At 62.6% G+C, this 26,052-nt stretch overlaps 2 protein-coding genes across 2 annotated transcripts in view; both read right to left on the bottom strand.

Moving 5' to 3' along the window:
• Positions 1 to 10,702, bottom strand: part of LOC125449508 (sarcoplasmic/endoplasmic reticulum calcium ATPase 2-like) — a 51,248-nt gene extending 40,546 nt beyond the window's left edge. The window contains 1 exon segment of the mRNA XM_059642759.1: positions 10,359 to 10,702. Within this exon segment, the coding sequence (XP_059498742.1) occupies positions 10,359 to 10,476 (118 nt within the window). The 5' untranslated portion in view covers positions 10,477 to 10,702.
• Positions 10,703 to 13,900: 3,198 nt separating this feature from the next.
• The window catches only part of LOC125449560 (uncharacterized), an 18,637-nt gene continuing 6,485 nt past the window's right edge, over positions 13,901 to 26,052 (bottom strand). Inside the window, exons 4-7 of the mRNA XM_059642769.1 lie at positions 25,884 to 26,021; positions 21,904 to 22,058; positions 16,939 to 17,015; positions 13,901 to 14,311 (exon numbers count right to left, since the gene is read on the bottom strand). Of these exons, the coding sequence (XP_059498752.1) occupies positions 16,955 to 17,015; positions 21,904 to 22,058; positions 25,884 to 26,021 (354 nt within the window). The 3' untranslated portion in view covers positions 13,901 to 14,311; positions 16,939 to 16,954. The remainder of the gene's footprint in view (positions 14,312 to 16,938; positions 17,016 to 21,903; positions 22,059 to 25,883; positions 26,022 to 26,052) is intronic.

The following is a 26,052-nucleotide window of genomic DNA, read 5'->3' as shown; positions in this document are numbered from 1 at the left end:
CTCGTTTCCACGACCCCCACACTGCTCCCCACCAGACCGTTTCCTCCCCTCGCACACCGTTCCACGCTCCCCACCAGACCGTTTCCTCCCCTCGCACACCGTTCCACGCTCCCCACCAGACCGTTTCCTCCCCTCGCACACCGTTCCACGCTCCCCCCCAGACCGTTTCCTCCCCTCGCACACCGTTCCACGCTCCCCGCCAGTTTCCTCCCCTCGCACACCGTTCCACGCTCCCCCGCAGTTTCCTCCCCTCGCACACCGTTCCACGCTCCCCCCCAGTTTCCTCCCCTCGCACACCGTTCCACACCCCCGTCCCCCCACCCCCACACCTTTTCCCCCCCGTCCCCCACACCGTCGTTCCCCCACACCTTTCCCCCACCCGTCCCCCACACCGTCGTTCCCCCACACCTTTTCCCCCCCGTCCCCCACACCGTCGTTCCTCCACACCTTTTCCCCCCCGTCCCCCACACCGTCGTTCCTCCACACCTTTTCCCCCCCGTTTCCCCCACACCGTCTACCCCCCCCGTTGCTCCCCCTTCCCCCACACCGTTCCGCCCCGTCCCCCCGTTCCCACACCGTTCCGCCCCGTTCCCCCCACACCGTTCCACCCCCCAAGTTTCCACGCCCCCCCCCCCACACCGTTCCACACCCCCAGTTTCCGCCCCGTCCCCCGTTTCAACACCGTTCCCCCCACACCGTTCCACCCCCCAAGTTTCCACCCCGTCCCCCCATTTCCACGCCGTCCCCACACCGTTCCACCCCGTCCCCCCGCCGTTCCACCCCGTCCCCCCGTTTCCACGCCGTTCCACCCCGTCCCCCCGTTTCCACGCCGTTCCACCCCGTCCCCCCGCCGTTCCACGCCGTTCCACCCCGTCCCCACGCCGTTCCACCCCGTCCCCACGCCGTTCCACCCCGTCCCCACGCCGTTCCACGCCGTTCCACCCCGTCCCCCCGCCGTTCCACGCCGTTCCACCCCGTCCCCCCGCCGTTCCACCCCGTCCCCACGCCGTTCCACCCCGTCCCCACGCCGTTCCACCCCGTCCCCCCATCTCCACGCCGTTCCACCCCGTCCCCCCGCCGTTCCACCCCGTCCCCCCCGTTTCCACGCCGTTCCACCCCGTCGACCCGTTTCCACGCCGTTCCACCCCGTCCCCCCGTTTCCACGCCGTTCCACGCCGTCCCCATGCCGTTCCACCCCGTCCCCCCGTCTCCACGCCGTTCCACCCCGTCCCCACGCCGTTCCACCCCGTCGACCCGTTTCCACGCCGTTCCACCCCGTCCCCCCGTTTCCACGCCGTTCCACCCCGTCCCCCCGTTTCCACGCCGTTCCACCCCGTCCCCACACCGTTCCACCCCGTTCCCCCGCCGTCCCCACACCGTTCCACCCCGTTCCCCCGCCGTCCCCACACCGTTCCACCCCGTCCCCCGTTTCAACACCGTTCCCCCCACACCGTTCCACCCCCCAAGTTTCCACCCCGTCCCCCCGTTTCCACGCCGTCCCCACACCGTTCCACCCCGTCCCCCCGTTTCCACGCCTTTCCACCCCGTCCCCCCGTTTGCACGCCGTTCCACCCCGTCCCCCCGTTTCCACGCCGTTCCACCCCGTCCCCCCGTTTCCACGCCGTTCCACCCCGTCCCCCCGTTTCAACGCCGTTCCACCCCGTCCCCCCGTCTCCACGCCGTTCCACCCCGTCCCCACGCCGTTCCACCCCGTCGACCCGTTTCCACGCCGTTCCACCCCGTCCCCCCGTTTCCACGCCGTTCCACCCCGTCCCCCCGTTTCCACGCCGTTCCACCCCGTCCCCACACCGTTCCACCCCGTTCCCCCGCCGTCCCCACACCGTTCCACCCCGTTCCCCCGCCGTCCCCACACCGTTCCACCCCGTTCCCCCGCCGTCCCCACACCGTTCCACCCCGTTCCCCCGCCGTCCCCACACCGTTCCACCCCGTCCCCCGTTTCAACACCGTTCCCCCCACACCGTTCCACCCCCCAAGTTTCCACCCCGTCCCCCCGTTTCCACGCCTTTCCACCCCGTCCCCCCGTTTGCACGCCGTTCCACCCCGTCCCCCCGTTTCCACGCCGTTCCACCCCGTCCCCCCGTTTCCACGCCGTTCCACCCCGTCCCCCCGTTTCAACGCCGTTCCACCCCGTCCCCCCGTTTCAACGCCGTTCCACCCCGTCCCCCCGTTTCAACGCCGTTCCACACCGACACCGTTCCCCAACCCCAGTTTCCACGACCCCCACACTGCTCCCCACCAGACCGTTACCCGCCTCGTTTCCACGACCCCCACACTGCTCCCCACCAGACCGTTACCCGCCTCGTTTCCACGACCCCCACACTGCTCCCCACCAGACCGTTACCCGCCTCGTTTCCACGACCCCCACACTGCTCCCCACCAGACCGTTTCCTCCCCTCGCACACCGTTCCACGCTCCCCACCAGACCGTTTCCTCCCCTCGCACACCGTTCCACGCTCCCCACCAGACCGTTTCCTCCCCTCGCACACCGTTCCACGCTCCCCCCCAGACCGTTTCCTCCCCTCGCACACCGTTCCACGCTCCCCGCCAGTTTCCTCCCCTCGCACACCGTTCCACGCTCCCCCGCAGTTTCCTCCCCTCGCACACCGTTCCACGCTCCCCCCCAGTTTCCTCCCCTCGCACACCGTTCCACACCCCCGTCCCCCCACCCCCACACCTTTTCCCCCCCGTCCCCCACACCGTCGTTCCCCCACACCTTTCCCCCACCCGTCCCCCACACCGTCGTTCCCCCACACCTTTCCCCCCCGTCCCCCACACCGTCGTTCCTCCACACCTTTTCCCCCCCGTCCCCCACACCGTCGTTCCTCCACACCTTTTCCCCCCCGTTTCCCCCACACCGTCTACCCCCCCCGTTGCTCCCCCTTCCCCCACACCGTTCCGCCCCGTCCCCCCGTTCCCACACCGTTCCGCCCCGTTCCCCCCACACCGTTCCACCCCCCAAGTTTCCACGCCCCCCCCCCCCACACCGTTCCACACCCCCAGTTTCCGCCCCGTCCCCCGTTTCAACACCGTTCCCCCCACACCGTTCCACCCCCCAAGTTTCCACCCCGTCCCCCCATTTCCACGCCGTCCCCACACCGTTCCACCCCGTCCCCCCGCCGTTCCACCCCGTCCCCCCGTTTCCACGCCGTTCCACCCCGTCCCCCCGTTTCCACGCCGTTCCACCCCGTCCCCCCGCCGTTCCACGCCGTTCCACCCCGTCCCCACGCCGTTCCACCCCGTCCCCACGCCGTTCCACCCCGTCCCCACGCCGTTCCACGCCGTTCCACCCCGTCCCCCCGCCGTTCCACGCCGTTCCACCCCGTCCCCACGCCGTTCCACCCCGTCCCCACGCCGTTCCACCCCGTCCCCACGCCGTTCCACCCCGTCCCCACGTTTCCACCCCGTCCCCACGTTTCCACCCCGTCCCCCCGTTTCCACCCCGTCCCCACGCCGTTCCACCCCGTCCCCCCCGTCTCCACGCCGTTCCACCCCGTCCCCACGCCGTTCCACCCCGTCGCCCCGCCGTTCCACCCCGTCCCCCCGTTTCCACCCCGTCCCCCCGTTTCCACCCCGTCCCCCCGTTTCCACCCCGTCCCCACGCCGTCCCACCCCGTCTCCACCCCGTTCCCCCGCCGTCCCCACACCGTTCCACCCCGTCCCCACACCGTTCCACCCCGTCCCCCGTTTCCACACCGTCCCCCGTTTCCACACCGTCCCCCCCCGTCCACCGTTTCCACACCGTTCCACCCCGTCCCCCCGTTTCCACGCCGTTCCACCCCGTCCCCACGCCGTTCCACCCCGTCCCCCCGTTTCCACGCCGTTCCACCCCGTCCCCACGCCGTTCCACCCCGTCCCCCCGTTTCCACGCCGTTCCACCCCGTCCCCACGCCGTCCCACCCCGCCCCCACGCCGTCCCACCCCGCCCCCACGCCGTTCCACCCCCTTCCCCCGCCGTCCCCACACCGTTCCACCCCGTCCCCCGTTTCCACACCGTCCCCACGCCGTTCCACCCCGTCCCCCCGTCTCCACGCCGTTCCACCCCGTCCCCCCGTCTCCACGCCGTTCCACCCCGTCCCCCCGTCTCCACGCCGTTCCACCCCGTCCCCCCGTCTCCACGCCGTTCCACCCCGTCCCCCCGTCTCCACGCCGTTCCACCCCGTCCCCCCGTCTCCACGCCGTTCCACCCCGTCCCCCCGTCTCCACGCCGTTCCACCCCGTCCCCCCGTCTCCACGCCGTTCCACCCCGTCCCCCCGTCTCCACGCCGTTCCACCCCGTCCCCCCGTCTCCACGCCGTTCCACCCCGTCCCCCCGTCTCCACGCCGTTCCACCCCGTCGCCCCCGTCTCCACGCCGTTCCACCCCGTCCCCCCCGTCTCCACGCCGTTCCACCCCGTCCCCCCGCCGTTCCACCCCGTCCCCCCGTCTCCACGCCGTTCCACCCAGTCCCCCCGTCTCCACGCCGTTCCACCCAGTCCCCCCGTCTCCACGCCGTTCCACCCAGTCCCCCCGTCTCCACGCCGTTCCACCCAGTCCCCCCGTCTCCACGCCGTTCCACCCCGTCCCCACGCCGTTCCACCCCGTCCCCCCGCCGTTCCACCCCGTCGCCCCGTTTCCACCCCGTCCCCCCGTTTCCACCCCGTCCCCCCGTTTCCACGCCGTTCCACCTCGTCCCCACGCCGTTCCACCCCGTCCCCACGCCGTTCCACCCCGTCCCCCCGTTTCCACGCCGTTCCACCCCGTCCCCACGCCGTTCCACCCCGTCCCCCCCGTTTCCACGCCGTTCCACCCCGTCCCCACGCCGTTCCACCCCGTCCCCCCGTCTCCACGCCGTTCCACCCCGTCCCCCCGTCTCCACGCCGTTCCACCCCGTCCCCCCGTCTCCACGCCGTTCCACCCCGTCCCCCCGCCGTTCCACCCCGTCCCCACGCCGTCCCCACACCGTTCCACCCCGTCCCCACGCCGTCCCCACACCGTTCCACGTTTCCACACCGTCCCACCCCGTCCCCCGTTTCCACACCGTCCCACCCCGTCCCCCGTTTCCACACCGTCCCACCCCGTCCCCCCGCCGTTCCACCCCGTCCCCCCGTCTCCACGCCGTTCCACCCCGTCCCCCCGTCTCCACGCCGTTCCACCCCGTCCCCCCGTCTCCACGCCGTTCCACCCCGTCTCCACGCCGTTCCACCCCGTCTCCACGCCGTTCCACCCCGTCTCCACGCCGTTCCACCCCGTCTCCACGCCGTTCCACCCCGTCTCCACGCCGTTCCACCCCGTCCCCACGCCGTTCCACCCCGTCCCCACGCCGTTCCACCCCGTCCCCCCGCCGTTCCACCCCGTCCCCCCGTCTCCACGCCGTTCCACCCCGTCCCCCCGTCTCCACGCCGTTCCACCCCGTCCCCCCGTCTCCACGCCGTTCCACCCCGTCCCCACGCCGTTCCACCCCGTCCCCCCGTCTCCACGCCGTTCCACCCCGTCCCCCCGTCTCCACGCCGTTCCACCCCGTCCCCCCCGTCTCCACGCCGTTCCACCCCGTCCCCCCGTTTCCACGCCGTCCCCCCCCGTCCCCCGTTTCCACACCGTTCCACCCCGTCCCCCCGTTTCCACGCCGTTCCACCCCGTCCCCACGCCGTTCCACCCCGTCCCCCCGTTTCCACGCCGTTCCACCCCGTCCCCACGCCGTCCCACCCCGCCCCCACGCCGTTCCACCCCCTTCCCCCGCCGTCCCCACACCGTTCCACCCCGTCCCCCGTTTCCACACCGTCCCCCGTTTCCACACCGTCTCCACGCCGTTCCACCCCGTCCCCCCGTCTCCACGCCGTTCCACCCCGTCCCCCCGTCTCCACGCCGTTCCACCCCGTCCCCACGCCGTTCCACCCCGTCTCCCCGTCTCCACGCCGTTCCACCCCGTCCCCACGCCGTTCCACCCCGTCCCCCCGTCTCCACGCCGTTCCACCCCCGTCCCCCCGTCTCCACGCCGTTCCACCCCGTCCCCCCCGTCTCCACGCCGTTCCACCCCGTCCCCCCGTTTCCACGCCGTTCCACCTCGTCCCCACGCCGTCCCACCCCGTTTCCACACCGTCCCCCCCCGTCCCCCGTTTCCACGCCGTTCCACCCCGTCCCCCCGTTTCCACGCCGTTCCACCCCGTCCCCACGCCGTTCCACCCCGTCCCCCCGTTTCCACGCCGTCCCACCCCGTCCCCACGCCGTCCCACCCCGCCCCCACGCCGTTCCACCCCCTTCCCCCGCCGTCCCCACACCGTTCCACACCGTCCCCCGTTTCCACACCGTCCCCCGTTTCCACACCGTCTCCACGCCGTTCCACCCCGTCCCCCCGTCTCCACGCCGTTCCACCCCGTCCCCCCCGTCTCCACGCCGTTCCACCCCGTCCCCCCGTCTCCACGCCGTTCCACCCCGTCCCCCCGTCTCCACGCCGTTCCACCCCGTCCCCCCGTCTCCACGCCGTTCCACCCCGTCCCCCCGTCTCCACGCCGTTCCACCCCGTCCCCCCGTCTCCACGCCGTTCCACCCCGTCCCCCCGTCTCCACGCCGTTCCACCCCGTCCCCCCGTCTCCACGCCGTTCCACCCCGTCCCCCCGTCTCCACGCCGTTCCACCCCGTCCCCCCGTCCCCCCGCCGTTCCACCCCGTCCCCCCGCCGTTCCACCCCGTCGCCCTGTTTCCACCCCGTCCCCCCGTTTCCACCCCGTCCCCCCGTTTCCACCCCGTTCCACCTCGTCCCCACGCCGTTCCACCCCGTCCCCACGCCGTTCCACCCCGTCCCCACGCCGTTCCACCCCGTCCCCCCGTTTCCACGCCGTTCCACCCCGTCTCCACGCCGTTCCACCCCGTCTCCCCGTCTCCACGCCGTTCCACCCCGTCCCCACACCGTTCCCCCGCCGTCCCCACACCGTTCCACGTTTCCACACCGTCCCACCCCGTCCCCCGTTTCCACACCGTCCCACCCCGTCCCCCCGCCGTTCCACCCCGTCCCCCCGTCTCCACGCCGTTCCACCCCGTCTCCACGCCGTTCCACCCCGTCTCCACGCCGTTCCACCCCGTCTCCACGCCGTTCCACCCCGTCCCCCCCGTTTCCACGCCGTTCCACCCCGTCCCCACGCCGTTCCACCCCGTCCCCCCGTCTCCACGCCGTTCCACCCCGTCCCCACGCCGTTCCACCCCGTCCCCCCGTCTCCACGCCGTTCCACCCCGTCCCCCCGTCTCCACGCCGTTCCCCCGTCTCCACGCCGTTCCACCCCGTCCCCACGCCGTTCCACCCCGTCCCCCCGTCTCCACGCCGTTCCACCCCGTCCCCCCGTCTCCACGCCGTTCCACCCCGTCCCCCCGCCGTTCCACCCCGTCCCCCCCGTCTCCACGCCGTTCCACCCCGTCCCCCCCGTCTCCACGCCATTCCACCCCGTCCCCCCCGTTTCCACGCCATTCCACCTCGTCCCCACGCCGTCCCACCCCGTTTCCACACCGTCCCCCGTTTCCACACCGTCCCCACGCCGTTCCACCCCGTCCCCCCGTCTCCACGCCGTTCCACCCTGTCTCCACGCCGTTCCACCCCGTCTCCACGCCGTTCCACCCCGTTCCCACGCCGTTCCACCCCGTCCCCCCGTCTCCACGCCGTTCCACCCCGTCTCCACACCGTTCCACCCCGTCCCCCCGTCTCCACGCCGTTCCACCCCGTCCCCCCGTTTCCACGCCGTTCCACCTCGTCCCCACGCCGTCCCACCCCGTTTCCACACCGTCCCCCGTTTCCACACCGTCCCCACGCCGTTCCACCCCGTCTCCACGCCGTTCCACCCCGTCTCCACGCCGTTCCACCCCGTTCCCACGCCGTTCCACCCCGTTCCCCCGCCGTCCCCACACCGTTCCACCCCGTCCCCCGTTTCCACACCGTCCCCCGTTTCCACACCGTCCCCACACCGTTCCACCCCGTCCCCCGTTTCCACGCCGTTCCACCCCGTCCCCCCGTTTCCACGCCGTTCCACCCCGTCCCCACGCCGTTCCACCCCGTCCCCCCGTTTCCACGCCGTTCCACCCCGTCCCCACGCCGTCCCACCCCGTCCCCACGCCGTTCCACCCCCTTCCCCCGCCGTCCCCACACCGTTTCCACACCGTCCCCCGTTTCCACACCGTCCCCCGTTTCCACACCGTCCCCACACCGTTCCACCCCGTCCCCCCGTCTCCACGCCGTTCCACCCCGTCCCCCCGTCTCCACGCCGTTCCACCCCGTCTCCACGCCGTTCCACCCCGTCCCCCCGTCTCCACGCCGTTCCACCCCGTCCCCCCGCCGTTCCACCCCGTCCCCCCGTCTCCACGCCGTTCCACCCCGTCCCCCCCGCCGTTCCACCCCGTCCCCCCGTCTCCACGCCGTTCCACCCCGTCCCCCCGTCTCCACTCCGTTCCACCCCGTCCCCCCGTCTCCACGCCGTTCCACCCCGTCCCCCCGTCTCCACGCCGTTCCACCCCGTCCCCCCGTCTCCACGCCGTTCCACCCAGTCCCCCCGTCTCCACGCCGTTCCACCCAGTCCCCCCGTCTCCACGCCGTTCCACCCAGTCCCCCCGTTTCCACTCCGTTCCACCCCGTCGCCCCGTTTCCACCCGTTTCCACCCCGTCCCCCCGTTTCCACCCCGTCCCCCCGTTTCCACCCCGTCCCCCCGTTTCCACGCCGTTCCACCTCGTCCCCACACCGTCCCACCCCGTCCCCCCCCGTCTCCACGCCGTCCCCACACCGTTCCCCCGCCGTCCCCACACCGTTCCACCCCGTCCCCCGTTTCCACACCGTCCCACCCCGTCCCCCGTTTCCACACCGTCCCCACACCGTTCCACCCCGTCCCCCGTTTCCACACCGTTCCACCTCGTCTCCCGTTTCCACACCGTTCCACCTCGTCTCCCGTTTCCACACCGTTCCACCTCGTCTCCCGTTTCCACACCGTTCCACCTCGTCTCCCGTTTCCACACCGTTCCACCTCGTCTCCCGTTTCCACACCGTTCCACCCCGTCCCCCGTTTCCTCGTTCCCCCCCCCCGACACCCTTCCACCCCGTCCCCAGTTTCCACGCACCCCCCGCACCGTTCCCCCCCCCGGCACCGTTTCCCACCCGCAGTTTCCACGCATCCCCCGCACCTTTTCCCACCCGCAGTTTCCACGTGACCCCCCACAGTGTTCCCCCCCAGCAGTTTCCACGCGCACCCCCCCCGCAGTTTCTCACGCCCCCCCCGCAGTGTTTCCCCCCCCAGCAGTTTCCACCACCCCACACCGTCCACGACCGCCACACCGTTTACCCCCAAAGTTGCCCCGCCACGCCATCTACAACCGCCCCCGCCCCGCCACGCCGTTCCACCGTTTACAACACCCCTGCCACACCGTTCCCCCCCACCGCAGATTCCAACCTGCCACACCGTTCCGACCCCCCCCGCAGTTTCCACACCTCCACACCATTCCCCCCCCCCCAAGACCGTTCCACACACCCCCCACAGACACGCAGACGGACAGACACGCAGACGGACAGACACGCAGACACACACTTCCCCCGAACAACCCCTCATCACCCCACTGCCCCCTCCCCAATGACACCTCCCACTGCCCCCCTCCCCAATGACCCCTCCCACTGCCCCGTCCCCCAATGACCCCTCCCACTGCCCCCCTCCCCCAATGACCCCTCCCACTGCCCCCGCTCCCCAATGACCCCTCCCACTGCCCCCCTCCCCCAATGACCCCTCCCACTGCCCTGCTCCCCAATGACTTCTCCCACTGCCCCTTCCCATTGCCCTGCTCCCCAATGACCCCTTCCACTGCCCCCCTCCCCCAATGACCCCTCCCACTGCCCTGCTCCCCAATGACTCCTCCCACTTCCCAATGACCCCTCCCACTGCCCCTTCCCATTGCCCTGTTCCCCAATGACCCCTCCCACTGCCCCCCTCCCCAATGACCCCTCCCACTGCCCTGCTCCCCAATGACTCCTCCCACTGCCCCCTTCCCAAATGCTCCTCCCACTGCCCCCTTCCCAAATGCTCCTCCCACTGCCCCCTCCCCCAATTGCTCCTCCCACTGCCCCCTCCCCCAATGACTCCTCCCACTTCCCCTCCCCAATGACCCCTCCCACTGCCCCCACCCCAATGACCCCTCCCACTGCCCCCTCCCCCAATGACCCCTCCCACTGCCCTGCTCCCCAATGACTCCTCCCACTGCCCCCTTCCCAAATGCTCCTCCCACTGCCCCCTCCAATGACCCCTCCCCACTGCCCCCTTCCCAAATGCTTCTCCTCTTCCCCCCCCCGCATGACCCCACTAACCCTCCCCGCACCTCCCGCTTCCCCGGGCCCACCCCCTCACCGTTCGGCCCCCACTTGTCCCGTCCCTTGCGGAGTTGCTCAGACCCGAGCCCGGTTGTCTCGTTGACACTGAAGTGCCTGAGAACCTCGTCCACGGTGCGGGTGTGAGGGGCCTCCATCGCGCCGCTCGCTGTCGCCCTCGGTCAGAGGTGAGTGTGCCGGGGCAGCCCCTCCTCTCTCTGTCTCTGTCTGTCAGATACACACGATCCCACACTGTTTTCAAACCACCTCCCCACCGACGACCTTCCCCTCAATCACGGCGACGCCATGACACAGAAACCCGGCTCCACAGCCGTCGCTGACTCTTTCGGGGACCAGGGAGGAAGGGACAAATTCTGACAGACAGCGGCACCCTCCAATCGTAATCATCTCCCAATGGGAGGACCGAGGGCACAGACCAATAGTCAGGCAGAATTGCACTAAACGGGTGTGGTCTATCCAACACCCACCCACCGGCGCCGCGGTGTCTTCAGCGCATGCGTTCTTAACTCCTAACGGTCACCGGCCACCGCGGGAGGGGCGGGGCCTTTTTTCTAGATGGACGCCTTTCAACGCCAATGCGGAAGGGCGCGTGGCCGCCCGATCACCAATCCGACAACGAGGTTCGCCACCGCGAGCCCGCCTACAGGGCTCGACCAATGAGCGGCCGTCGGCCTAACATCGCCCCAATCCCGCGCGAGTAAAGTGGCGGGATGTAGCTCGCCCCACCTTCTCTGGCGACGTGGACCCTTCCGGTTGGGCCGTTGGTTCCCCCGGCAACAGGCGCTTGCGGAATATTTCACCGCGCCAATGACGAGGCGGTAGTTGGCAAGAGTTAACCTTGTCAAACCTTGGAGGACAAGCGGTGGTCCTCCTGGGCGAGTTGGTGGCCCATGCAGATGAAGCAATGAATTTTTGCCAGTGTTTTCTTTCAATTCGGGAGATCTTTGAAAAACAAAGATGTCTTGTTGGTTTTTCTTTACAACCCCTGTATCCCCAGCCCTAAACTGACCCCTAGGGGATGCTCTCTGAAAGATAATGAGAAATCAGAACAGCTGCAGGCCATTCGGCCCCTGAGCCTATTCTGTCATTCAATGAGATCACTGCCGCTCTGTCAGCTAACTCCGTGTTCCTGATTTTGGTCCTTAGTTATCTTTGCTGAACAGAAATATATCGACCTCAAGGTTTAAAATGAGCAACTGATCCAGCATCCACTGCTATTTGTGGCAGAGAGTTCCAAACATCTCCCACCCTTTCGTGTGTCAACATGCTTCCTAACATCTCTCCTGGACACTCTGGTTCTCATTCTGAGACTCTTTTCCCTCATTATAGAATCTCGAACCAGTGGGAATCATTTATCTTCATCGACCCTGACTTTCCCTGCAAATATTCTGAAGACTAAGGTTCATAGTTCCTTGAAAGTGAGTCACGTGTAGACACGATGGTGAAGAAGGCATTTGGGACACTTGCCTTTATTGGTCAGTGCATTGAGTATAGGAGCTGAGATATCATGTTGCAGCTATACAGGACATTGGTTAGGGCCAAGATTGGAATACTGTATTCAATCCTGGTCTCCCTGCTTTGGAAGGACTGTGTGAAACTTGAAAGGGTTCAGAAAAGGTTAATAAGGATGTGGCCAGGAGTGGAGAGTTTGAGCTACAGGGAGAGGCTAACGCGCTGGGGCTTTTCTCCCTGGAGCATCAGAGGCTGAGGGATGATCTTACAGAGGTTTACAAAATCATGAGGGGCGCCGATAGGGTGAATAGACAAGGTCTTTTCCTTAGGGTAGGGAAGTCCAGAACTAGACAGCATAGGTTTAAGGTGAGAGGAGAAAGATTTAAATGGAATCTCAGGGACAGCTTTTTCACAGAGGGTGGTGCGTGTATGGAATGAGCTGCCAGGGGAAGTGGTGGGGGCTGGTAGAATTACAACATTTAAAAGGCATCAGGATGGGTACATGAATAGGAAGGGTTTAGAGGGATATGAGCCAAATGCTGGCGAATGGGACCAGATTAATGTGGGAGATCTGGTGAGCACAGACAAGTTGAACCGAAGGTCTGTTTCTGTGCAGTACATCTCTAAGAGTCTATAATAACAGATACCCAGACTGGACTCTAATCGAGGGGTTCAGGTTAGACGGGGTTTAATTGTAGAATAACGGATTCCAGGAGTAAGTCATAGATAAGAATCAAGCAAAGGGGTTCGGGGTGGTTTATAGTTTGAATAACAGATACCCCGGGAGGGAGTTACAGACTGGAATCTGATGGAGGGGTTCAGGGTGATTTATATACACAATAACAGATACCCCGGGAGGGAGTTACAGACTGGAATCTGATGGAGGGGTTCAGGGTGATTTATATACACAACAGATACCCCGGGAGGGAGTTACAGACTGGAATCTGATCGAGGGGTTCTGGGGGGGGTTTATATACAGAATAACAGATACCCCCCGGGGAGGGAGTTACAGACTGGAATCTGATGGAGGGGTCTGGGGTGTGGGGTTTATATACAGAATAACAGATACCCGGGAGGGAGTTACAGACTGGAATCTGATCGAGGTGGTTTGGGGGGGGGTTGATAAACAGAATAACAGATACCCAGGGAGTGAGTTACAGTCTGGAATCTGATGGAGGGGGTTTGGGGTGGTTGATAAACAGAATAACAGATACCCCCCCTGGAGGGAGTTACAGACTGGAATCTGATCGAGGGGTTCGGGGCGGGGTTTGTACACAGAATAACAGATACCCAGGGAGTGAGTTACAGACTGGAATCTGATCGAGGGGGTTTGGGGGGGGGGGTTTATATACAGAATAACAGATACCCCCGGGAGGGAGTTACAGACTGGAATCTGATCGAGGGGTCCGGGGTGGAGGGTTTATATACAGAATAACAGATACCCCCCCGGGAGGGAGTTACAGACTGGAATCTGATCGAGGGTGTTCGGGGGGTTTATATACAGAATAACAGATACCCCCCCGGGAGGGAGTTACAGACTGGAATCTGATCGAGGGGGATCGGGGGGGTTGAAATACAGAATAACAGATACCCCCCCGGGAGGGAGTTACAGACTGGAATCTGATGGAGGGGTCTGGGGTGGGGGGTTTATATACACAATAACAGATACCCCCCCGGGAGGGAGTTACAGACTGGAATCTGATCGAGGGGTCCGGGGTGGGGGGTTTATATACACAATAACAGATACCCCTCGGGGAGGGAGTTACAGACTGGAATCTGATGGAGGGGGTTCGGGGGGGTTTATACACAGAATAACAGATACCCCGGGAAGGAGTTACAGACTGGAATCTGATCGAGGGGTTCTGGGGGGGTTGATAAACAGAATAACAGCTACCCCCTCCCCCCCCCCCCCACCACTGGAGGGAGTTACAGACTGGAATCTGATCGAGGGGGTTCGGGGGGGTGGTTGATAAACAGAATAACAGATACCCCCCCCCTGGGAGGGAGTTACAGACTGGAATCTGATCGAGCGATGCTCACTTGTTGACCTAAGAGAACTCTGCATTGGCTAGATTTCGGCCCATGGATAAAATTGGGATGATGAGACAGTTATGGTTGTGAAGTGAATATTTATTATAAAATTGAGTCATGTGTGCTTTGGTTTCTGAGATTGACGGAAAGCCACCCAGCAGCAGAGTACACATGCGTAGCTCACCGAAAGCAGCAGAATCTTCCTTTTAAAAAAAAAGACTGTTTAAAAATGCATAGAAATAGTTTCTGGGTAAAATAAATCTTTGAGGCTAAGAGGAAAGTCTGGGAAAACACATTGAGACAAAGTGCATAGAATTCATTCAGCCTGAGGCACTGAGCCGGTTATTACAGAATCAATGGACCCGGGAGCTGGTTAACCCGAGAGTCTCCTGCATGCAGTCAGCTCCCACTCAGAGGGCAGGCGACACCATGCTCCAGCTCCCATCACTCGGCCGGTAAATCAATGGACGGCTGTGATTATCACATCATCTAATGGGACAGAACTGTATCAGTTACTGAGAACTACACACTGCTACGCTCCCACAGCACTGACCCTCCCACAGTGCACCCTCCCTCAGCACTGACCCTCTGACAGTGCCCACTCCCTCAGCGCTGACCCTCCCACAGTGCGGCGCTCCCTCAGCGCTGACCCTCCGACAGTGTGGCCCTCCCTCAGCGCTGACCCTCCCACAGTGCGGCGCTCCCTCAGCACTGACCCTCCGACAGTGTGGCCCTCCCTCAGCGCTGACCCTCCCACAGTGCGGCGCTCCCTCAGCACTGATCCTCCGACAGTGTGGCCCTCCCTCAGCGCTGACCCTCCCACAGTGCGGCGCTCCCTCAGCACTGACCCTCCATCAGTGCCCACTCCCTCAGCATTGACCCTCCGACAGTGCCCACTCCCTCAGCACTGACCCTCCGACAGTGCCCACTCCCTCAGCACTGACCCTCCGACAGTGCCCACTCCCTCAGCACTGACCCTCCGACAGTGCCCACTCCCTCAGCACTGACCCTCCGACAGTGCCCGCTCCCTCAGCACTGACCCTCCGACAGTGCCCACTCCCTCAGCACTGACCCTCCGACAGTGCCCGCTCCCTCAGCACTGACCCTCCGACAGTGCCCACGCCCTCAGCACTGACCCTCCGACAGTGCCTGCTTCCTCAGCACTGACCCTCCGACAGTGCCCACTCCCTCAGCACTGACCCTCCGACAGTGGGGCACTCCCTCAGCACTGACCCTCCGACAGTGCCCACTCCCTCAGTGCTGACCCTCCGACAGTGCGGCACTCCCTCAGCACTGACCCTCCGACAGTGCCCGCTCCCTCAGCACTGACCCTCCGACAGTGCCCACTCCCTCAGCACTGACCCTCCGACAGTGCCCGCTCCCTCAGCGCCGACCCTCCGACAGTGCCCACTCCCTCAGCACTGACCCTCCGACAGTGCCCACTCCCTCAGCACTGACCCTCCGACAGTGCCCGCTCCCTCAGCACTGACCCTCCGACAGTGCCCGCTCCCTCAGCACTGACCCTCCGACAGTGCGCACTCCCTCAGCACTGACCCTCCGACAGTGCCCACGCCCTCAGCACTGACCCTCCGACAGTGCCTGCTTCCTCAGCACTGACCCTCCGACAGTGCCCACTCCCTCAGCACTGACCCTCCGACAGTGGGGCACTCCCTCAGCACTGACCCTCCGACAGTGCCCACTCCCTCAGTGCTGACCCTCCGACAGTGCGGCACTCCCTCAGCACTGACCCTCCGACAGTGCCCGCTCCCTCAGCACTGACCCTCCGACAGTGCCCACTCCCTCAGCACTGACCCTCCGACAGTGCCCACACCCTCAGCACTGACCCTCCGACAGTGCCCGCTCCCTCAGCGCCGACCCTCCGACAGTGCCCACTCCCTCAGCACTGACCCTCCGACAGTGCCCACTCCCTCAGTGCTGACCCTCCGACAGTGCGGCACTCCCTCAGCACTGACCCTCCGACAGTGCCCGCTCCCTCAGCGCCGACCCTCCGACAGTGCCCACTCCCTCAGCACTGACCCTCCGACAGTGCCCACTCCCTCAGCACTGACCCTCCGACAGTGCCCGCTCCCTCAGCACTGACCCTCCGACAGTGCCCGCTCCCTCAGCACTGACCCTCCGACAGTGCCCACGCCCTCAGCACTGACCCTCCGACAGTGCCTGCTTCCTCAGCACTGACCCTCCGACAGTGCCCACTCCCTCAGCACTGACCCTCCGACAGTGGGGCACTCCCTCAGCACTGACCCTCCGACAGTGCCCACTCCCTCAGCACTGACCCTCCGACAGTGCCCGCTCCCTCAGCGCTGACCCTCCGACAGTGCCCGCTCCCTCAGCGCCGACCCTCCGACAGTGCCCGCTCCCTCAGCGCTGACCCTCCGACAGTGCCCGCTCCCTCAGCACCGACCCTCCGACAGTGCTCGCTCCCTCAGCACTGACCCTCCGACAGTGCCTGCTCCCTCAGCACTGACCCTCCGACAGTGCCCGCTCCCTCAGCACTGACCCTCCGACAGTGCCCGCTCCCTCAGCACTGACCCTCCGACAGTGCCCGCTCCCTCAGCACTGACCCTCCGACAGTGCCCGCTCCCTCAGCACTGACCCTCCGACAGTGCCCGCTCCCTCAGCACTGACCCTCCGACAGTGCCCGCTCCCTCAGCGCTGACCCTCCGACAGTGCCCGCTCCCTTAGCGCCGACCCTCCAACAGTGCCCGCTCCCTCAGCGCCGACCCTCCGACAGTGCCCGCTCCCTCAGCACCGACCCTCCGACAGTGCTCGCTCCCTCAGCACTGACCCTCCGACAGTGCCCGCTCCCTCAGCACTGACCCTCCGACAGTGCCCGCTCCCTCAGCACTGACCCTCCGACAGTGCCCGCTCCCTCAGCACTGACCCTCCGACAGTGCCCGCTCCCTCAGCACTGACCCTCCGACAGTGCCCGCTCCCTCAGCACTGACCCTCCGACAGTGCCCGCTCCCTCAGCACTGACCCTCCGACAGTGCCCGCTCCCTCAGCACTGACCCTCCGACAGTGCCCGCTCCCTCAGCACTGACCCTCCGACAGTGCCCGCTCCCTCAGCACTGACCTCCTGAAAAATTAGTGCTTACCATGTGGAGATGGATGTCATTTCTTTTTCTTGGGTTTGAGTGCCTGTAGCCAGCTGGGGCTGGAATTGTCCGACCTGCTGTTGGGGTTTGGTGGGGGGTGGGGGGCGGTGGTGGTTGGGAATGGGGGAAGACAGAGAGCTAATGTCAAAGGTGAGGCAAAGCCTCGTCAGCAGGGAGAGTGGAGTGCAGCACCTGTTTCAATCATCGTCCACTTTGGGTAATTGGCGACTGTGCCCCAGAGAGTGTCATCAGTGATAAACGCCATCTTCGATGGACTCTGTCTCTCTCACTCTCACACACACACACACCCTCACTCACTCTCACTCTCACACACACGCCCTCCCTCTCACTCTCACACACACCCTCACTCACTCTCACTCTCACACACACGCCCTCCCTCTCACTCTCACACACACCCTCCCTCTCACTCTCACACACACACACACCCTCACTCACTCTCTCTCTCTCACACACACCCTCCCTCTCACTCTCACACACACGCCCTCCCTCTCACTCTCACACACACACACACCCTCCCTCTCACTCTCACACACACCCTCCCTCTCACTCACACACACCCTCCCTCTCACTCACACACACCCTCCCTCTCACTCTCACACACACCCTCCCTCTCACTCTCACACACACACACACCCTCACTCACTCTCTCTCTCTCACACACACCCTCCCTCTCACTCTCACACACACGCCCTCCCTCTCACTCTCACACACACACACACCCTCCCTCTCACTCTCACACACACCCTCCCTCTCACTCACACACACCCTCCCTCTCACTCTCACACACCCTCCCTCTCACTCACACACACACCCTCACTCTCTCTCTCTCACACACACCCTCCCTCTCACTCACACTCTCACACACACACCCTCCCTCTCACTCACACACACCCTCCCTCTCACACACACACCCTCCCTCTCACACACACACCCTATCACTCTCACACACACACCCTCACTCTCTCTCACACACACACCCTCACTCTCTCTCACACACACACCCTCACTCTCTCACACACACACACACCCTCACTCTCACACACAAACCCTCCCTCTCACTCTCACACACACACCCCCCCTCTCACTCTCACACACACACCCTACCTCTCTCTCTCACACATACCCCTCTCTCTCACACGATCACTTATACACCCTCTCCCTCACACACACCCTCTCTGCCACACTCTCACACAACCTCTGTCTCTCACACAACCTCTGTCTCTCACACATGCCCCCCACTCCCTCGCGTGTGAGCCAGATGGAGGGTCATAGGTACCAGGAAGCGGAGGGATTGCTCTCTGAACTGATTCTGAGCCGATGCTGTCAGGAATGCTTTCTGAGTCCCGTAGTCTTGGCTGCCAGTTTCAGGATAGGGGGCCAACTCTGTGGGTCTCTGGCGAGTCGAGGTTTCTTCATTCAGAGGGTTGGGGGGTTCTTTGGAGTTCCCTTTCCCACAAAGAGAGAGAGTGACAAGGAGCAGTGCACATTGAATCACCACACACCAAAAACTGAGATGGAGACATTGCCAGACAGTGAGGGCATCAGGGATACAGAGCTGACAGAGAATCAGATGTGATCTTGTTGAACAGCCGAGCAGGCTCGAGGGACCGAATGGCCTACATCAAATCTTATTTCTCACTTTTATTATTTCTCTCTTAGGACCTGGGCATTGCTGGCTGGGGCCAGCATTTATTACCCCGTCCGTATTGCCCCCCGCCTTGAGAAGGTGGAGGCGAGCTGCCTTCTTGAACCCCTACAGTCCATGTGCTGTGAGTTGACCCACAGTGTCCCTTAGGGAGGGAATGCCAGGAATTCTGACCCAGCGACACTGAAGGAACGGGGGTATATTTCCGAGTCAGGATGGGGGGGTGGCTCGGAGGGGAACTTGCAGGGGGTGGGGGTCCCATGTACCTGCTGCCCCTTGTCCTTCTGGATGGAAGTGGGTCGTGGGTTTGGAAGGTGCTGCCTGAGGGTCTTTGGTGAGTCTCTGCAGAGCATCTTGTAGATGGTACACACTGCTGCGGCTGAGCGTTGGTGGGGGGAGGGAGTGGGATGTTTGTGGATGTGGTGCCAATTGAGCGGGGGCTGCTTTGTCCTGGATGGTGTCGAGCTTCTGGAGTGTTGTTGGAGCTGCACCCATCCAGGGGCAAGTGGGGAGTATCCCATCACCCTCCTGCCTTGTGCCTTGTAGATGGGGAGACAAGGACGGGAGTTACTCGCTGTAGGATTCCCAGCCTCTGACCTGCTCTTGTAGCCACTGTGTTTATGTGGTGGGTCCAGTTGAGCTTCTGGTCAATGGTAACCCCCAGGATGTGGGTAGTGGGGGATCCAGTGATGGTAACACCGTTGAATGTAAAGGGACGATGGTGAGATTGTCTCTTATTGGTGATGGGCACAGCCTGGCATTTGTGTGGTGTGAATGTCACTTGCCACTTGTCAGCCCGAGCCTGGGTATTGTCCAGATCTTGTTGCATGTGAACACGGACTGCTTCAGTACCTGAGGAGTTGCGAATGGTGCTGAACCTTGTGCGATCATCGGCGAACATCCCCACCTCTGACCTTATGATGGAGGGAAGGTCATTAATGAAGGTGGTTGGGCCTCGGACACTACCCTGAGGAACTCCTACAGAGATGTCCTGGAGCTGAGATGATTGACCTCCCACAACCACCAGCATCTCCCTTTCTGTCAGGAATGACTCCAACCACCGGAGGGTTTGCCCCGATACCCACTGGTTCTGATTTTTGCCAGGGCTCCTGATGCCACACTTAGACTGGAAAGAACATATCCAGGGATGGGGACAGTGTTATCTCAGACACTGTCTGCAAAGTATGATTCCACGAGTATGACTATTTCAGGCTGTTACTCAACACATCTGTGAGACAGCCACGGCCCACACATGTTCGTGAGGACAATACTGCAGGGTGAACAGGGCTGTTGTTGCCCACTCCCCTGGCACACTACATCCGCTCCTGAACCCCGCTCCCCTGGCACACTACATCCGCTCCTGCCCCCCACTCCCCTGGCACACTACATCCGCTCCTGCCCCCCACTCCCCTGGCACACTACATCTGCTCCTGCCCCTCACTCCCCTGGCACACTACATCCGCTCCTGAACCCCGCTCCCCTGGCACACTACATCCGCTCCTGCCCCTCACTCCCCTGGCACACTACATCTGCTCCTGAACCCCACTCCCCTGGCACACTACATCCGCTCCTGAACCCCGCTCCCCTGGCACACTACATCCGCTCCTGCCCCTCACTCCCCTGGCACACTACATCTGCTCCTGCCCCCACTCCCCTGGCACACTACATCTGCTCCTGCCCCCCACTCCCCTGGCACACTACATCTGCTCCTGCCCCCCACTCCCCTGGCACACTACATCTGCTCCTGCCCCTCACTCCCCTGGCACACTACATCTGCTCCTGCCCCTCACTCCCCTGCCCGACACCACATCCGCTCCCGTGCCCCACACCGCACCCGCTCCCCTGCCCCACACCGCACCTGCTCCCCTGCCCCTCACTGCCCCATGCTCCCCTGTCCCTCTCTGCCCCCAACTCCCCTGCCCCAAACCGCACCCGCTCTCCTGCCCCTCACTGTCCCACACCGCACCCACTCCCCTGCCCCTCACTGCCCCACGCTCCCCTGTCCCACACCGCACCCTCTCCCCTGCCCCACACCGCACCTGCTCCCCTGCCCCTCACTGCCCCACCCTCCCCTGTCCCACACTGCACCTGCTCCCCTGCCCCTCACTGCCCCACCCTCCCCTGTCCCACACTGCACCCGCTCCCCTGCCCCACACCGCACCTGCTCCCCTGCCCCACACCGCACCTGCTCCCCTGCCCCTCACTGTCCCACGCTCCCCTGCTCTACACCACACCCGCTCCCCTGCCCCATACTGCACCCCACTCCCCTGCCCCTCACTGCACCCCACTCCCCTGCCCCTCACTGCCCCACACCGCACCTGCTCCCCTGCCCCGCCCCTCACTGCCCCCCACTCCCCTGTCCCACACCACACCCACTCCACTGCCCCTCACTGCACCCTACTTCCCTGCTCCACACTGCACCCGCTCCCCTGCCCCACCCCTCACTGCACCTGCTCCCCTGCCCCTCACTGCCCCACACCGCTCCCACTCCCCTGCCCCACCCCTCACTGCACCTGCTCCCCTGCCCCTCACTGCCCCACGCTCCCCTGCCCCACCCCTCACTGCACCCCGCTCCTCTGCCCCTCACTGCCCCACGCTCCCCTGCCCCACCCCTCACTGCACCCCACTCCCCTGCCCCTCACTGCCCCACGCTCCCCTGCCCCACCCCTCACTGCACCCCACTCCCCTGCCCCTCACTGCCCCACGCTCCCCTGCCCCACCCCTCACTGCACCCCGCTCCCCTGCCCCTCACTGCCCCACACCGCACCCGCTCCCCTGCCCCACCCCACACCGCACCCGCTCCCCTGCCCCTCACTGCCCCACACCGCACCCACTCCCCTGCCCCTCACTGCCCCACACCGCACCCGCTCCCCTGCCCCACCCCTCACTGCACCTGCTCCCCTGCCCCACACCGCACCCGCTCCCCTGCCCCTCACTGCCCCACACCGCACCCGCTCCCCTGCCCCTCACTGCCCCACGCTCACCTGCCCCACCCCTCACTGCACCCCACTCCCCTGCCCCTCACTGCCCCACGCTCCCCTGCCCCACCCCTCACTGCACCCCACTCCCCTGCCCCTCACTGCCCCACGCTCCCCTGCCCCACCCCTCACTGCACCCCACTCCCCTGCCCCTCACTGCCCCACGCTCCCCTGCCCCACCCCTCACTGCACCCCACTCCCCTGCCCCTCACTGCCCCACGCTCCCCTGCACCACCCCTCACTGCACCTGCTCCCCTGCTCCACACTGCACCCCACTCCCCTGCCCCTCACTGCCCCCCCACACTCCTGCCCCACACCCACCTTTCAGTTTTTTCAGCTTTTCCTGGAAGCACCTTCCGGAAGGCATGTCCTATCTGGACGGGGAAGCGCAGTGATTTGGAACGTTGCATGGGCGCTGTGGCTGTGTCTGGATCCTCACTGTCGTTGGCTGATTTATTCCGTGACTTTATCCGTTTCTAAAGAACCGGGACAGACAGAGACAGTGCGCAAGAGATAGAGGTAGGGGGAGGGTGAGAGAGAGACACACACAGAGATCTGTCAATCAGCATCCTTCAATAAACACAAAAACACCAATATATTACAAAATAAAAGTTCTCCAATCAAGGTGTGAAACTGCTTAATGCATCAGGTTTGTAATGTGTGCATATTACAGTCTGACCTCCAAAAATAGTACACACACACACACACACACACACACACAGTCACACATACACGCGCGCGCACACATTCACACACACAGTCACACGCACACACACAATCTCTCTCTCACACACACACACACACACAGACACACACTCTCTCTCACACACACACACGCACACAATCTCTCTCACGCACACACACACACACACACACTCTCTCTCACGCACACACAAATGCACACAGACAGACACACACAGACACACACACACACGCGCACACACACATATTCACACACACACACTCTCTCACATACACACACAATATTCACACACATACACACTCTCTCACACACACATTCACACACACTCTCACACACACACACATTCACACACACTCTCTCTCTCACACACACACACACTCTCTCTCTCTCACACACACACGCACACAGACACACACACACACCTCTCTCTCTCACACACACACACTCTCTCTCTCACACACGCACACACAAACGCACACAGACACACACACACACTCTCTCTCTCACACACACACACACACACACACACCACTCTCTCTCTCTCTCACGCACACACAAACGCACACAGACACACACACACACACACACACACACACATATTCACACACACACACTCTCTCACACACACAATCACACACACACACTCTCTCACACACACATTCACACACACTCTCTCTCACACACACACACATTCACACACACTCTCTCTCTCACACACACTCTCTCTCTCTCTCTCACACACACACACACACACAAACGCACACAGACACACACACACTCACATTCACACTTACACACACACACACACACACCCCTGCATTTCTCCCTGCAGTGATTATGTAAAAACGAACCACCTTTATTGTTGATGGTGAAACGGTTTGAGATGATCCGGCAATATTGATCTGATATTCTGCCACAAACAGCCCAATGTCAGTGTGTGCATGCTGTTGTCTCGGGATAAGTTTGTGGGTTCAGTCATTTGGGCAATATGAGCACTCTCTCCCCCCCAGAGGCTTCTCCTGACAGACTAGTTGGGGCAGAAGTACAGTTACTGCAGCAAGGGGACTTTCCATAAACAGGAATGCTGACTTGGAATTCGCACAACTCCTACCCAACTGTCTCTCTCAGCAGCCTTCTCCCTAAATTCTCTCAACAATCCCCAAAACAGGAACTGGGTATGGGACAATCAGCAAGCCAGATAATACATCTCCAACAAAAAGCTTTTTGAACCACTATCTCATTGACCACTTTAGCAGATGCAATCTCCCAGATCAACAATACTTCAAACGCCACTCCACAAAAATTGTTAAACATGAAACTGATGATGAGACAGAGGGAAATGTGCAAAATAGCAGGAGCAGGCCATTTGGCCCGTAGGATCATGGCTGATCATCCAACTCCATTCATGTTCTGACCTTCTTCCCCATATCCTTTGACCTCTTTAGCCCCAAGAACTATATCTAACTCCTTCTTGAAAACATTCAATGTTTTGGCCTCAACCACTTTCTGTGGCAGGCTCCTCACTCTCTCAGCTATGAGTGTTGTACCACAAGGTTCTGTTCTGTTCTGTTCAGGATCCTCTTCTATTGGTGATTTTTGTAAATGATTTGGATGTAGAAGTGGAAGGGTGGATTAGCAAGTTCGCGGACGATACGAAGGTGTCGCGTTGTGGACAGTGCAGACGGCTGTTCTAGGTTACAAAGGGACATTGATTTGATGCAGAGCTGGACTGAGAAGTGGCAGATGGAGTTTAACCCTGAAAAGTGTGAGGTGATTCATTCTGGAAGGGCAAATTTGAAAGCAGAATGGCAGTGTGGAGGAGCAGAGGGATCTTGGGGTTCATGTTCACAGTTCCCTGAACGCTGTCACCCAGGTGGATAGAGTTATTAAGAAGGCGTATGGTGTGTTAGCTTTCATTAACAGAGGGACTGAAATCAAGAGCCGCGACGTTATGCTCCAGCTACACAAAAGCCTGGTTCGGCCACACCTGGAGTATTGTGTCCAGTCCTGGTTGCTCATGACAGGAAAGATGTGGAAGTGTTGGAAAAGGTGCAGAGGAGATTTACCAGGATGTTGCCTGGAATGGAGGGAAGGTCTTACGAGGGAAGGTTGAGAGCGCTCGGACTTTTCTCTTTAGAATGATGAAGGATGAGAGGTGACTTGATAGAGGTGTACAAAATGAGCAGAGGTATAGATAAAGTGGACAGCCAGAGAGTTTTTCCGAGGGTGGAGGTAGCTGTTATGAGGAGCCATTGTTTTAAAGTGAGTGGGGATAGATATAGGGGAGACGTCAGAGGTAGGTTCTTTACTCAGACAGTGGTTGGGGCGTGGAATGCATTGCCGGAGAGGGTAGTGGAGTCGGCCTCATTAGGGGCATTTAGGCAGCTGTTAAATAGGCAAATGGGTGATAGTATAAGGTAGAGTTGGAGGCGAAACAGACCTTATGATTAGGGTAAAAGTTCGGCACAACATCGTGGGCTTCTGCATGATAAAGTTGCCCCTTATGTCCCTTTCAAATCTTCCCTCTTTCACCTTTGACCTATGCCCTTTGGAGTCCCCCACCCTGGGGTAAAAGACCTTGTCTACTCACCCCATCCATGCCCCGCATGATTTTATAAACCTCTATAAGGTCACCCCTCAGCCTCCGTTGCTCCCGGGAAAATAGCCCCAGCCTATTCATCCTCGTCCTGTAGCTCAAACCCTCCAACTTTGACAACATCCCTTTAAAACTTTTCCGGTCCTTCCAAATTTCATAACATCTTTCCTATAGCATCTTTCCGAGACCAGAATTGAACAAGAGAGACAGGGAGAGAGACAGAGAGAGAGGGAGAGAAGGAAAGAGGGGGAATAATGAGGTGAATTGTAGAGAGGACTATCGACCAGTCTTTCCTTTCTTCAGTCACTTTGTCTCAGTGTCTCTGCCTCACTCTCTTGCTCACATGATTACTCTTACTGCCTCTCTTCCTCTCTCTGTGCTACCTCTATCACACTCTCCTCCTCCCACCCATCTCTCTGTATTTCTGTCACTGTCTGAGAGAGAGTGAGTGGAGGCAGAGAAATGGGGAGGGATGGAGGGAGTGGGCAAGAATAGAGGGAGGTGCAGAGGGATGGAGGGAGCGGGCAAGGATGGGGAGGGCGTGAGAGCAATACGGGAGTGGGGAGGAATGGACGCACTTGGGTGTAATGGAGGGAAATTGAGAGGGATGGAGGCAGTTGGGGAGGGTGGGGGGAGATCGAGAGGAATGGAGGCAGTTGCGGAGGGATGGGGGAGATTGAGAGGGATGGAGGCAGTTGGGGAGGGATGGGGTAAGTGGGGAGGGATGGAGGGAGAGCACAAGCATGAAGGGAGGTGGGCAGGGATGAAGGGAGTAGGCAAGAATTGAGGGGAGGTAGAGCGTGATATAGGAGTGGGTAGGGATGAAGGCAGTTGGGGAGGGATGGAGGCAGTTGGGGAGGGATGGAGTAAGTGCACAAGGACGAAGAGAGGTAGGGAGGGATGGAGGTGCACGGAGAGGGTGGTGCAATAGTGTCTCCTAGGGACATGAGGCCTCTGTAGTGGTACGACAGTGTCTATGGGACATTGTTGACAGTCACTGACCTTGAAGGAGGAGTCCATTCCTGGGAAGAGTTGAACTCTCCGGCCTGGCCCTGCTCCCTTTGGATTGGCTCCTTCCAACCTTGGAGACTTGGCCACTTCCTCTTCCTCATCCGATTTGTCAGATCGAGGAGGCCGGGCCTCTGGGGGTGAAAGAAGCAGCCAATGAGAC

Source organism: Stegostoma tigrinum, chromosome 46 (assembly GCF_030684315.1).
Source record: "Stegostoma tigrinum isolate sSteTig4 chromosome 46, sSteTig4.hap1, whole genome shotgun sequence".
Lineage (NCBI taxonomy): Eukaryota > Metazoa > Chordata > Chondrichthyes > Orectolobiformes > Stegostomatidae > Stegostoma > Stegostoma tigrinum.
The sequence above is the reverse complement of the archived record's forward strand: the minus strand, read 5'-3'. Positions and strand labels throughout refer to the sequence as shown.